Source organism: Calonectris borealis, chromosome 1 (assembly GCF_964195595.1).
Source record: "Calonectris borealis chromosome 1, bCalBor7.hap1.2, whole genome shotgun sequence".
Classification (NCBI taxonomy): domain Eukaryota; kingdom Metazoa; phylum Chordata; class Aves; order Procellariiformes; family Procellariidae; genus Calonectris; species Calonectris borealis.
In genome coordinates this window covers 60,213,756-60,228,759 of record NC_134312.1, presented here as the reverse complement: position 1 = coordinate 60,228,759, position 15,004 = coordinate 60,213,756, and the positions used below count along the sequence as shown (strand labels likewise).

Here is a 15,004-nt window from a genome sequence, read left to right as displayed (position 1 = left end):
GGCGTGGACAGCTGCTTAGCTGATCAGTTTAATGCAAGTTTTCTAATGCAGGAAGGAATTTGCAGGCCCACCCAGTACCCTTGAAATCTATACATGTTCCCAAACGGTTCTTCCTCTCTAGCTCCTACGTGCAAAATTGAGTGTAAACCATGTGATCAGTGGAGTGCAGCCTCCTTGCAGAATGCTGGCACCCGTCCCAGCTGGGCGAAGTGCTGAAGCAAGGAGCGTCCTCTGAAGTTGCTGAAGCAGGGAGTGTCCAGGCCTGTGGCTTTTGATACTCCGTGTTTTGAAGGGTTTACAGGGGCTGTCAGAGCTGCCATATTTCTAATATGCAGAAGAAAACTGTTTTCAGATGTCCTCCTCCTCTTCCTCCTGTTGGACCATTTGGATATGAGCTCCCAGTACGTTCATGGATTGCACGGTGGGTTAAGGAAGATAGGCAGATTTGGCTCAAGAATTTCTATTGCCTCCTTGAAAAACACAATGATGAATTTATGACGCTTGTTAACTCTGGATATCCCACAGAGGAAATCTAGCACTAAGGAGCAAAGACATGCCAGTTCTGTGTATCTGGCTTTGCAGATGTCTCACTATTACATGAAATGTGAAGTAGCATCTAACAGGTTCAAGCCCTGGACATTCACTGTATATATGGTTGAGTGCTGGATCAGAGCATCTTTCCCCCCTTCCTTTTGTGATATATACGAGAGTCTCTTTGCTGCTTGGTGAAGATAGTGGTTTTGTTCTGAGAACCAGATATCAAGCTGCAACACAACAGCTTGCAGAAGGAATGACCATATCCCAATAGAGCAACTTATCTACAGCTTTGCAGGCTAAGGACTTTTCTTTCTCAGCAGAACTGAAACTTCCTGGGAAATTTTCATCAAAAAGAAAAAAATGGAACAGAAAAATGTGTCTGCACTGCCTCTTCAGCCTCAGATCTCACTGTGTACCCATTTTGATGTACACCTAAAAGCAACATCATTTGAATACTTGCAGCAACAGACATCGCATTTGAGGACTGTGTATTACCCTTGCTTAGGATCAACAGTACTTTATTCTTTAAGCAGTGCTCATGACCTCAAGGGAGTAAAAGTGTGCCCCATGTGAACCAGAATGGGATTTCTGTGATTGTAGTAGGTTCTTTAAAATACCACTCAATCCATTTTAGTCATTCTGGAACTTGTTCTTGTACTTTATTATCATGATCTGTGGAAATGGAAGATTGGCCTCACTTGCAATTATATCACTAAATCACAGACAAAGGACATGCTTTCTCCTTGCAGAGGCTGCTCCCCTAACTGTACTTCTTTAGGCAATTCATCTCTCATCATATGCTCCAATTTGCTTTCCATGTTACTGCTCACTTGATAGGTTGGGAAACGATCAATGCCAGATGCACATTCCTTTCAGGCAGTAAATGCTCCTGCAGCAGTAAGCCATGTGCACCAGCTCCTTGTTTCATTAAAATCGCATATGGTTTCCATTTGCCCCTAATTGGTCTCACTTCAGCTCTGCCATATTCTCTGAGTGGAATGCTTAGGCCTGTGGCTCCTTCGAACAATTCCAAAGAGCTATGAGAAACCAGAGTCTTGTCTGTCTCAGCCTGTCTTCCCCTTGTCCTGTATGTACTGTGTCTAGAAGTACTTGATCTGGAAGTGAGGACTGAGTTAAATCTTATTGCACAAATCTTATGTAAACCAAAAGAAAATGGAAAAGGTATCTTGAACTGAGCATTGCCTGACCAGCTTTGAGTCATATGCTTGTTATTTTTATCCACTGTTGTAAGCTGGCTTTGGAAGTGCTTTTATGTGTTGGTTTTGACAACCACCTTTCCAACACTGCTAACCTTGGCTGAAAGCAGTTGTTTCTTTGGCAGTTGTCAGTGGTACAAAATGAGGCAAAATTCACTCTGCTGAAAACATCCCTTGGAGAGAGGTGTAAGGTGCCTCTCTACTGCACTCTGTTCATGAGGCATTCCCTTCCCCGCCCTCCACTTGCATCACTTTTCCTTTCTTTACTCTGATACTTGCCTACTGCCTTTTGCCTCTAGGCTGAATTCAGCTTTCAGTAACTAGTTAAAAAATATCTAGGCAGAAAGTTAAAAAAAAGCCTGCCTAAAAGGACGAAGAGAAATGGCTAGTTGGCAGGAAAGACGTTTCTCTTCTTATTTTACCAGAGGCTTCTCAAAGGTGTAGGCACGCTCATTATGTAGTCTGCAGTGTCCCTGTTTGCTTACATATGTAGCAAACCTAGAATGTTTTGTTGACGCAAGCTGTGAGATTAATTTAGTGATGCGTGTAACTCTTGTGACTCAACTAGCTACATTCTGTGCCTGTGCTAGCTAATCTCTTGGGGCTACCTGGCTTCCCTGAATTTAGTAGGTGTAATAGCTAGTAACAACAGATGTTGGTTTTTTCTTTTTTTCTTCCTTTGGCTTCTCTGTTTATCACAAGGTATTTCCTGAAGCTAGTCTCCCTTGGCGCAAAACATACCATCTACACATGAATCTAAAAGATTCTACTTGTAAATGAATATAAATGCATTTTAGATCCCTCCTTTCTTCCTCCTCCTTTCTGTCTTTCCTCCATCCTCCAAACAGACTATCTGTGTATGATGGGAAAGCAAGGGAGCTAACAACAGGAGTTAGATGCGGGGGCAGTGCTGGGCAGCTGAAGAGTCTTCAACCAAATTGCATATAGGAACCTGAATGAAATGTCTAGGAGAGAATTTGCAGTTTCTTATCTAACAGAGACCTCTCCTTTCTCTCAGATTCTAATGTATTTCAAAGGGAACTTGGGGTTCCATAGGGTAAGATGCACCGTATGGGGAGGGAGAAAAATGCTTGCTACTGCTGCCATCAGAAAAATTGTATCCAGTTAATAAGCTACAGGTGAAATGCCAAGCACAAAGCAAGTTTTGCTTGTTTTATGCAACCTTGCGTCTTTAATTTGTAGTCTTGTTGGGAGGATTAACTTTCTCCCAAGTAAAGCCCTTCTAGAGCAGTTTATACTTTTTGAAGTGATGGGAGCTCTGATGCAATCATAGTCTTGTATAAAAGAGTTGTATCACTCCTTATTTTGCAGTGTTGGAAATCAAGCAGTAAAGCGTGTATTGTGCAAACAGACTCTCAGTGGCAAGGAAATCTGCAGGGATGGGAAACCGGGTTAATATTTAGCAACTGTGATCAGTTGTTTTGGACGGATCTTGGTCCTGGGTGAAGCCATTTAATTGCCTTCCACTTTTTTGAGTGGCCTTCAAACAGCCTTGCTATGCCACAGACAGGGAAAGTTTTTTGGATCTGTAAAACAAAGGCCAAAAGTAAATGTCATAGTTCTGGTTAGAAAATGGGAAGGAAAGTTATCTGGGTGTCTTGCCTTCCTGTTTTTGTTTAGACTTTTATTGTTAGTCAAAATGTTCCAACATGCTTGCTGAAGTAAGCACAATTCCTTTCCAATGTGATATTTATGTGGCAACTGTATGACCAGTAGAGGTGATTGGTGTTAAGAAGGTGGTGCTCTTTCTCAGTGTTCCTCAGAGTGCTTTGAAAAGGCAAGAGGTCAAGATGTGGACTGCCAGTAATGGGAGCTAGTTTGTTGGTGAGGAGTATGAGAGGAAGGCAGCCAGCAGTGAACCTCTTACTTCACTACCTTTTCTTGCATTCTTGATGAGGTTCTCTGGTGATGCTGTGTAGCAGCACAGCTGGATTTGGCTTCTTCCAAGACAAAGCAAAAGAGGTTTGCTTTGCTCTTGTGGCTTTGGCTGGAGGTCATGATGGAACGAGGGAAGAGAAAGTTCCTCTATTGTACCTTTTCATCCTTCTCATGCTTTGCAAGAAGCCTTCAAATTCAATACTCTAATTTGTAAAAGAGTTCTATTTTAGTTATGTAGGAGGAGGTGACTTTCAGTACAGACAGATCATCAAACAGACTGGAGACTTATATCTCGTTTTTTCTCTCTTCATGAATGCCCGTATCATCAGCATTTCCCTCTCTGTTCTGCTTTGCTGTGGAAGTGGAGGAATGGGTGAGAGGCTGCTATCTTGTCCCCCTTTCAAAGCAAGCCCCACCCACTTGCTTCTCATACAAGCCTACAGCCACCAGGCAATTTAATGGAGCTTTCCAAGAGGCTGCATATAGCTGGGCCAGACTTCCAGTCCAAAGGACACAATCCACTTGTAGTTATGGTTCTCTGTTATTAGGGAGGCCAAGAGTGTTGGTAATAATTGCTAACAGATCAGCCAGGGGGTTGGGAAAAGGAATGCAACTCATGAGAGAGTGAGCAAGACAGACACAGCAATTCTGTCTTTTTAGCAGCACCATCAGCACCAATGCTAGAAAATCTATGTGTAAAAGCATCCTGCCTTGACTAGGTTAGGGGACACCCCCATAAATGCCAGAATAAACTGATAGCTCAGTAGAGTGCTAGGTGTGCTCAGGAGTCTTAAACATACCAGCTGCGTTAGCCCTGCGTGATGTGAGCCCTCCAGCATGTACCAGCACAGTAAGGAGTTTTTGTGAGACAGGCTGAATGAGAGAGCTGTTAGTAAAGTTGGTAAAAAGTTCTCAGTAAATTACTCTTGGAAGTGAGCCCTTGTATAGTCATTGGATGAATAAAATGGCAACCATCCTTCTTGGTATGTCTTGTGTCCAGTGTTAAGGCAGCATTTCCAAGTGCACCATTCTGCTGGGGGTTGTTTTTGCTGTCCAGTTCCTGGGGTAGTCAGTGGCCTCAGGATAGAGGGAGTCTTTCTTTAGCCTTGTGGTCACATTGCTGCTCCTCATATATTCTATTTTGCCACTATTTGGATGTTGAAGAATGGTCTGGGAGAATAACTTGTACCTTGTCTCTCCATTAGTAAACAACATGAATCCTCCACATCCTTCACTTAAATGCAGTAAGCATGCATCTTGGCCAAACCTCTCACTTAAAAATACTCATATTGCACACCAATAAAGTAAATCCTTGAAACAATAATGAAAAGTGTAGCATTTGTTACTCTTCTGAGCTGTTCATAATAATTGGTCACAAGGGAAATGGGTTTGGAGCAAATCCTGGTTTCTAAAGGGTGTGTGCCTCCACTTAAGATACTATTTATGGATGACAACCATCCCACTTGCATGAAAGCATCTGGTTCTCATGGTGTGGTTGGGCATGCAACTGGAATTCGTGGTGTTAGATTGTGTGTGTACCACTGCCCTCTCGTTAACGTAAGGTGAGATTTGTGATAGTGTCACCATCTAGTGGCTGGCCCCGATAAAGGACACAGGCTTGATTGAACTAACACAGTTGATGCCTTTGCATTTCAGTTGGGAAATGTTCGTGTGTGCCTGGATGAAATTGGTAATTACAAGTCTTTTCACCATATTGTGTCCTCAGCTTGGCAAATGCTTGTCTTAATCTCACATGTCCACTTCCCTCACATCGGTCATTGCCTGTTTGTCTACTCCTTGCCTTGTGAAAAGAATGGCCCGTGCTATCTCAGCTGTAAAGGCAGTGTCCTCATCTCTTCATATCTTACCTTTAGGCCTATTCTTCCTAGAATCCTTGAGAAAATGGCCATAGAGTAAGGGATAAAGTTAAAGAGTACTTGAGTTAGATATGTGTGCATTTGGGCAAATAGAAGTGCATGTAGGGCCTTTTTCTCCTATGCCCATTCTGATTTTTTTGCCTTTTATAAGACCTCATGCAGTGACACTTGGAAAAAGATGTAAGTGATTTCTGTGTATACATGCACATGCAGATGGTTTGTACCACGCTAGGTATGCCAGTGAAATATAAACCATTAGCTGCTTGCACTATACCAGTCCTGTGGCAACTCTGAGCCATCTCTCTTTTCCTAAGCACTAAGGTGGTTTACATTTAAAAAAAAAAAAAGGCAAGGGAAAAGAGATAAATACATTAATAATTTGTGATACATCATTGGATGTATTTCTTGAATCCTCAAACACAGCAGGTTGTTATTTTCTTAATAATTTTTTTTTTAGAATATCAACTAAATATCCAGTTTTCTTTCTCTCTGTTCTCTCCCTCATTTTTTCAATCATGTCAAATGTTGAGAAGCAGCGCACATGTTTTCTCCTCTTTGAATCATGGTATGGCTGTGCCATGCTTATCTTACCAAGATTTATATCCTCATCTAATTTAACTTCTCATAAATAATTACAAATCACTCATGAGACCTTGCCAACTGCTCCAGTCCCACAAAGTGACCCGACCTGAAACCTCAAAGTACTGAGAAACATTCATCTCGGAGTATTTTCATAGGCACTACTTCAAAGGAATTGTGGTTTAAAAATATGCAGCTATTTTGGTGACCACTTGTGTGGGATAAAGTTTCCCATCAGTAATAGCAGGACTGTAATATAGCTTCAGGGAGAAGGAAGGAGTTCAGGGGAGCAGTCACAGCACCTTTTGCCTCATTCTGCTGAAGCAGTAGGAGTCCCCAGAAGTAAACAGTTGACTTCGTTAATGTAATACGGACTGAATTTGCAGCAGAAATACTGTAAATTTCTGATGCTTTGCACAGGGTGAAAAATTCCTCTGGCAAGTATGCATGGCCCCTGCTCAGTTAGGAACAATGTTCTTTATCTTCTGACCAGGTGTGAAGAGTGGTCCAGCAGTAGAACTGGTGAGCGGCAGTTTGAAGGAGCGAAGACAGGAATTGGGAAACATGTGGCTGCAGATCTGCAGCTTGGAGCTCTGTTCCGGGCAGATTTACAAGCGGCTGTTATGCATGGAGGCTTAGGGTGATGAAGCTGGACATGCAAGAGCAAACTCTGAGCAGTCCTGTCCATCCAGCGTTTCCCTCCAGTTACCCAGATGCATCTAATCCTCAGAGGGTGGGGATTTAGCCTCACAAAATACAGTGGGTAGACTTAAGTTGGAGTATCCTGTTGGCTAACAGCTTGACTTTTCCTTTAATATGGGAAAAATGAGGCAGGGTGGGTTCTTTGTTTATTCCTAGCTTTTTGGCAAAGGAGGGAACTTACCTAGAAAAGTTACCATTTGGGTGATAAAGGCAACTTCTCTGAGATGCAGAGGGCTTTGACCCATTTACAAAAGGCTTGAAGTGACGGCCCACACTAAGGTTTTTCATGGGTTTTACTAGGTGAATTTGCTAGGACTGTTGTTCTTCTCTAACTTTACTGGGGAACAATAATACGAAAATACAGATCCTTCCACCTGCTTGCAAGGGTAGCATTAGTTGAAATTGGGATGCTGTTACATGCTAGTGTAGATGCGTATTTTGAATCTTTGGTCCTGTGGTGAAGCTGTTGATTAGTCCATAAATCAAAGTTGGTTTCTTTCTGAAGTGGCTGTGCTACTCTAACTAGAAGTTAAAGGGCTGCCAAGCTAGCAGTGACGTACATGAAGAAAATGAGTTTTTAGCTATTTTGTCAGCAATTGGGAATGTGCATGTCATCTTGTATGCTAACCGTGTTCTGGTTTGGAAACCCTAGTGTTTTGAAATACTGCCTTTTAGTGTGTTTCTTATCATTGTCAATAAGATATAAGATACCATTGTTGATTTCAGATGTGTTGAGCAAACACCAGGTTTTTCAATTCCAGTGTATCAGATATGCAATAGATGGAGATAAGACTTTTGACACCCTTTGCTATAGATTCCAGCATTAGGAAGTGCCCTGGAATTTTACAAAGCCATAAAGAAATTATGTTCTTTCTCATTGACCCTTAGGCAGTCTGGTTTTTGTAGCTTCAGTGATGGTGGTGGTTGGGGGCAACAAATGGCAGAAGTTAGTTCTTTAAAGATATTTGTGGTCCTCAAGGACATGCTTCAGTATAGCTACTAAATTTTGAAGAAGGGAGTAAATCGAAGTCTGAACAACTTGTTAAATAGAAGAATCAATAAAATTGTACTGGCTTTTACTGCCATTGGATAATAGAAGTTTGAAAAAAAAATCAAGAATGAAGTTTTACACTCAATGAATGAAGGTTTTGTTGGTCCTTTGAATCAAAGCCAGCAGGACTGTCTTACCTAGTTTAAAATTTATTTGACAAGTCTGGCTGAAGCACAGGATATAAATCAGAACAGAGTGAGTTTGTCTTCATTTCACACCATCCTCATGGAACAAGTTCCAGGAACTGGTGTGATAACCAGACCTGTCTCTTCCTTTAAATCTGTTCTTCAGATTATTCAGAAAGCTGGGACAAGTTTTTGCCTCATTAGTTTGGTTTAGGTAGTGAACAAAAACTTAGCCGCCTCCTTTTCCTATTTTCTACAGCTGTTTTAACCTAATGAGCTAAGAAGCAACAAGGTGCTTGTTTAATGTCCTATATACCTAGCAAAATGGATCCTTGAACTTTGTTGCTGCTTTTAGATAGTGCTGTTAATGCAAATAATAACTCGTTGGGTTATTCCTGCTTGCAAAGGAGTAGCTCCACCTCTTTGTCTCCCTTCCATGCCTTCCTGCTTTTTAATGAATTGTTTTCTGTGATGCATTAATATGATACATTCAGCAAAACACAGATGAAATGCTGCAAAAGATTGCTGTGAAAGCAGTACCTCTCTCCTGTGCAGGGAGTTATGATCAGGACCTTCATAGACTCAGAGGAAATGATGCATAGGGTCTGTTTTAGTTGCTGGATTTCAGTAGTTGGGAACCATTGGACGATATATTCAGCAGAGTGCGTTGTTTGCAATGGTGTATTGATACAAGCTTTAGGCAAAAGTATCTGATATCTCCTCCTCCACAAAAAAGGGATTTCTGGGGGATTTATATATAACTATTACATTGTCAGTTATGTTATGAGTATGTTGCATTCTTTGGATTATTCTACTGGAATAATTTTCATAGCCTTTGTAATGAGAAGCTTGATGAATAAGATTTTAGGTAAGATTTGCACGGTTATATTGTAGTTTTGATGCCTCTCTTGATTGATGGAATTTTGAATTCCTTGTTTAATTTTTTTGTCCTGTTGTTTGTATGAGTGGCGTCTGGGGTACAGGGTTTTCTAACAGGGTTTTCTTCCCAGGATTGGTCTTCTCCAATCTCATTTCCTGGAGCCCTTGTAAAAATTAAGCCACTTCTGGTGCTTGTATAATGTGATACGATTGTTCTAGGGGAGCAGACTTTAGCTGAATAATGCCTGCCCTGTCACTAAGCTTTGCTCCTCTATTGAGATGAGCAGGTGATTGCAGAACTTTTTCAAAGAGGATTGATGCAACAGTAGTGTTTTTTTGTGGAATGCCCCAAAAATAGATGAGCAGGAAAGCTCTTCATTAAGCACTGACTGTAAACTACCCACTAGATCCATCTGAGGGACCTCAAAACCCTTATCTACAATGGCTTGGGCTCAGTTATCGTTGCTGTGGTGCGTCTGTGGTACAGTGGAGATATCTGTGTCAGGCTGGATGCTGCGTGCATGCATGCACACATGCTGCCTCTTAGTATCCATGAAGAAATGAAGTGCAGTGTACGTGAGGTTTGATGGGTCGGCTTTAGTTTGTCTTCGAGGTGGCTTCTGGCTGGCCTGGCAGCTTTCACTGTGGATTTGATGGTTGCTGAACAATCTGTTTTTGCACAGTAGCCATTTGTTCAAGGGAGTCATTTGTTGGGAGTTTTGTGGGTATCTGAAAGGTGGCAGCTGTAGTCCCCAGATATGGGATATTCCAGTGCGCTGTACAACAACTTGTGGTTATTGGGAAACAGAAGCTGCATTGGGCACCCAAAGAACAATTTAAAAGTAGTATCTTGTTGAACATCATTCCGTATGTTGAGAGTTAAGACATTAAATATGAACTTCATCCCAGTGGCTTGGTGCAAAGATTTTAACCTGTCTTGGTCCCAGCTACAGTCTGCTTTGCAGATTTCAGTGAGATTTCAACATAAATAATGCTTGTTCTTATTCATCACACAGAACTGGATTTCCTCTAAATAAATACTTGCTTTGGTATCCCATTTTACATGCCTTCATTGTGTGTGAGATTTAGAATAAATTGAGAGGAAGGTTGGCCTGGAGTTTTGTTTTATTTTACAGAGTAATTTATCTAAGTGGCTTTTTTGAAGTGGAGGGTCTATCTAAACGTTGTGTAAAGTTGTTCATAATTTGTTGTATTTTTCCTCTCTTCTGATAGTGATTCGAGCTAAAGTTGTGGGGAAGAAGCTCATGAAAGATGGACCATTTGGAACTATGCGATACACAGTCAAGCAGATGAAGGTATGTTTGCAGACACTTCACATAGGCTTGTAGATATGATAATTATTCTAATTAACATGTAATAACAGACAGAGTTTGCATACTTAAAATAACAGCACCTCAACTTTTCATATTGGTCAGCCAGAATGGAAGGTAACCAGCAATTGGTAGAAATTTGCCTGGAGAGGGAAAAGGAGCAGGAAGAGGTCCTTCCTGACATACAATGCTGAAATATCTGAATTCTTCCTTTATTTTAAACATTTCTGGTAATAAAAGATGCCAGATGGGCTCTCTAGATACTGGAGTCCTGTTTGTGTTCAACATACATGGTGTTAGATTGTGGAAATGCAAGCTCTTCCATGCAGCACTTTCATTAAATTCAAGATGTGGTGCTGGTAGGGGGTCTGCCAGCCTTTGGAGAGTGGTCTTTCATCTCTTATTCACTTGCATTCTTTGTGACCACCAGTTAGAATGATGGCTTTTTTTTCCATGTACTGAACAAATGAAACTCATGTAGTGAAGTCTTTATATAAAGCTAAACCAAACACTGTAGCTTTCAAATATCATCAGCTCAGAAGAGCTGTAAAGTATTGACTCCGAGGTGAAAAGAGATAGATCTACACCAGTTGCTTGGTTTCTCTAGTTCCGCTCTTCAGAGCTCTATTCTTTGCTGCACAAACTGCACTCAACCTGCTGCTTTGGACCTAGTGTGTTTTTTTTTTTTTTTCTTAAACTGACCCCTTGTTATGTAATGCTAAAAATCAGCCTTAGATTGTTTTTCTTGGCTATGCCATTCCAGTCATAAGACTGGTTTATGTCTTTTTAAAAAAAAAAAAAAGAAAGGGAATGGAAAAGCTTGGCAGAGACTGTAGAAATCTGAAACATATTAGACAAAGTAAAGGTTCAGAAAAAAATAGTCACTTGCCTGCCTCGTAACAGTAACTCTCTTTATAAGGCAGTTTACAGCTAAGCACGAAAGCTGGGAGGAGGAGATGCAAAGCCTGTTTCATAAGCTGTCGCAAAACCACACACGTAGCCAAATCTGGTCTTGGCATGGCTCTTCACTAGAGTGGAATGCTTGCACTTTGAATAAGAGGGCGTGAGGTGCTGCGCTTACTAATTTCCTTAATCTTAAAAATTTATTTTTAAGATTCAAAAGGAAATACATATATTTGTTAATTAACTTGTATTTGTAAAAAAGGCAACTGACTATATTGGCAACAATGCTGCCACTCTTTTTTTTTTTTTTTTTTTTAGTGGCTATCGCTGGCCTCATCAGGCTTGCAGCACTCTGTGCAGTTCTTGTCCAGCTTTGTCACTCTCCGGCTCAGCCAGTGTACCCCACTTCACAAAACTACTCAATGTCCACATGCTGCAGTGGCTTCTTCAGCTCTTTTTTTTTTTTTTTTTTTTTTGTGATTCTGTCCACGTCTGTTCAGGACCCCTACTTTTTCTCCTACTCAGTTCCAAGAGTTTGGTGCTTCCTTTCTAACATATGACCATGAACAGGGTCTAGTGGTGATCTAGAATAACAGTAGTCCCCAAAATGAATTATTACCCTTTACCAACCATAACGTTAGCCTCTCTCCTCACTAATGATACAGCCTGCCCCATTGTCAGCCAGTGAGCTGCAGTGTCATAGACCTCTGGAACAGCATTAAGCATTACTCCTCTGATCTGGGAGTTTGCAGTAGTGTCCCTGCTATGAATAGAAAAGGCTTCTATGTGTCTGCTGGCATGGGGACTAGCATAAGCCCAGGCAAGGTGAGCGTGTTGAGTGGAGCAGCAGCTACTCTACCATCATGATTGACACCATTGTGTCAATCTTTAAATAAGACGCCTGAGCCTGTCCTGGCTGTTTTCCTTGGCTTATTCTGCAGCGTAGGGCCAGGGTGTTTACAGCAGATACTGCAGTAATCTGCAATGTCCTCATGCCGAGACCACAAGAGAACAATTGCCTTTTTGCAGGAGCAATTCCACAGTGTTTTGTTAGGAAGCTACATGTCCAACAAAAGCAAGAGTGATTTTAAAGGGGAGATCGTGTGTTGGTCACGTTGTCTATGCCTGCTACATAGATGGTGGACTGGTGAGATGTTCCATTGCACATTTAACTGTGACTTTTGGCAGGAAGGAACCTGAAGCAGTCAAAGTGCTCAGTAGAACTGGAATGTCCGGAGAACACAGTTCTTGATAAACAAACAAACCAAGTGTCTTTTTTGAAACCCTGCTGTCTTTCTGCTGAGCTTAGAGACTTCAGTATAAAGAGGGATTCAGCTCCATGCAGTGAGGGAGCTCAGAGTGACGCAGCAAATCTCTCCCTTGCTCGCCCCAATGAAAGCTGACTGTCCTCCTGCTGAAAAGAAAATTAAGGAGGCCTATGGCTCTGCACAGCTGCATGGGAACAACTCTGAAGATAAAACTAACATGTCAGTGTTTTTTGGCCACCTATAAACCCATCTGCACCTGCAGATGAAAAATAAACAAGCCATTTAGTCTATCAGTGTATACGGAATTGCCTGTGAAAAGCACTGAAAGCCTTAAAAGGCAACAAACAAATCTTTGTATTTCTTTCATTGGTTCCTTGGAGTTTGCTGTGGCTGATTCTTGCTCTCACTAACACTCCTGAACTCGTTGCTGAATTTCATAACTAAACCAGCTTGGGGCCTAGACTAGAGCACAAGGTCAGCCCATAGGCACAGAACAGTGCCAGGCTTTCTAGCATTCAGGTTTGTTGTCTAAAAAGGTCTTGTGCTTTTTCAAGCACCCTATGCCTTACCCCACTGCTTTCTCAAATAATTTAAGAATATCTCAAGATCACGTGTCAGAAATCTGCACAGGACTGATCTAACCCCTGCACGTTCTGTGATGCTGCAGTGCATTCTGAGAATGGTCCAAATCTATTTCAGGAAACTGCAAAGGAAACAAGGAGATATTTCTACTCCATGTACACAAACAGTCCTGGTTGACCATGGCAGCACGCTGCACGGGCTACCAGAAGCAAGGAGGCTTTCCTGGGTTTGTTGCTAATCTGTAAAATGAGTCTAAGGGGTGAAACCTGATAGTCCCAAAAGGAAAGAAGTGGGGTGGGATTAATTTAGTTTAATTTTAGACAGACTAAAATGGGGTGTTGAGTCTTTCCTGCTCTCTTGATTGTCAGTGGAGAGAGACAGGAACCACCAAAGTGTAATTCAGCCCACCAGTTGTAGACAGCTATTTTAGGATGGGCTGAGTTGTTCTGGAGGTGCCCCTCCTTGGCGTTTGACTAGAGAAGATGCCTAATTCATACAAAGTGCCTAAATTTTAGGTAGCTAAAGGTTAGGCAAGATGACTCCAAGCCTTGGTATCTAGTGCGACCTCACATGGGAGGGATAGAGGGAGGAACATTGTATTACAGGGTGAAGTTAATCATGCAGCAGGAACCACCACAGGATTTGCATGTGCATTTCTGAGGCAGTATGGGGGCTGCTAAGGGGAATGCTGACACAGCTGGAAATAGAGCAGCACTAGCAGGCACCACCGTGTGACGCTTGCTAATACTTTGTTCCCTGTCATTATACTTCTGAAAATACACATTTGTGGCGACAGGAGGACTCCAAGGGTAGCAGTTAGGAGAGAGGCTAGCTTTATGGTTGGTTTTCTTCGGACTGGTCTAATAGCACTTCCAGGATATTTTGTGTATCCAAAAATAATGCTTAAGGTATTGTTTATTTGTTTTGAAAGAGGGCATCCGTAGAAGGTTCCCCCTTGCCAAATTTTCTTTTTCCTCCCCTGAGAACCAAGATCGTGCTGAACTTTCTTTAGTCATCAGAAGATGAGGCAGGCCCTGTCTGCCCCCAACACTGGGTCGATTAGCGTGACAGTTGCTAGCATTGATGAGGGTCACTGAGGAGTGAGATGAAGTACTTTTTGAGAGGCTGAGCATGCTTCCTTCAGCAACCCTGACAGTGCTGTCCCTGATGGTAAAGTGAACAGCAAATTAGGTTCAAAACCAAACCCCAGTTCAGCACCACTAGTTATTTCATAGGCAGTCATGTTGAGCTTGATGGCGCAGAAGATGCGAGGCATGATGACTGTAAGGGTCCTGTAGGAAGGGCCTGAGCACCTTCTCAGAGGAATGATTAGTCTAGCTTGTAGCCCTTTCTGCAAGGGGGAGAATGGGCTCAAAGTGTGCCTGTGCACATGTAGGCTTTATAGCACAGATATTTAATTAGCCCAACGCTTCTTGGAGCTTAGTACTCTGAGTGACAGATCACTTGTGCTGCACATGCACAGCATTCAGCTCTCTGCAGTGTAGATAATGTCTCTTTCTGGAGAGACTGGGCAGCCCCAGCTGTTATCTTAGCTAGTCTTATCTGCTTAGATACTGTTATCATAGCTTCTTGGTGTGATGCCCACTAGAATGGAGTCTGAACACAGTACCCTTGTGAAGCAAGGCAGAGCTGTTCTATGGAGGAGGAACAAAAGTGTACTGAGGGCTAAATAACTCATCCAAGGACAGACAGGATGCTTGTGCCAGAACATAGATCTCCAACTATCTTGAGCATAATTGGAAAATCTGAGTAGATCATCCCATACCAAGATAATTGCAGGGATAAAGTAGAGATTAGGCAAGGTTCAGTTCTTACATATTCATTGAAAGACTTTGCTCACTTATGGATACAATGGTGTATTCCAAACATGATCTGTGAGCTGTTGTTGATACAGTATGATTGATTTTAAAAAATGCTTTCCTTGCGTATTTGCTGGGTGTAGAAGGAAGGCTGGAAAATGCAAACCCTTTAGCATGTCTTTTACTGTACACAGCAGGGCTGTTACTGAGTTGTGATACTGTTATAAGATTATG

General features: G+C 41.9%; 2 protein-coding genes across 2 annotated transcripts in view; one reads left to right on the top strand and one right to left on the bottom strand.

Annotated features, from left to right (window-relative positions):
• SYN3 (synapsin III) overlaps positions 1 to 15,004 on the bottom strand; it is a 203,166-nt gene that overhangs the window by 109,176 nt on the left and 78,986 nt on the right. The gene's annotated exons all lie outside the window — the stretch shown is intronic.
• TIMP3 (TIMP metallopeptidase inhibitor 3) overlaps positions 1 to 15,004 on the top strand; it is a 41,559-nt gene that overhangs the window by 18,801 nt on the left and 7,754 nt on the right. Inside the window, exon 2 of the mRNA XM_075156541.1 lies at positions 10,100 to 10,182. Within this exon, the coding sequence (XP_075012642.1) occupies positions 10,100 to 10,182 (83 nt within the window). The remainder of the gene's footprint in view (positions 1 to 10,099; positions 10,183 to 15,004) is intronic.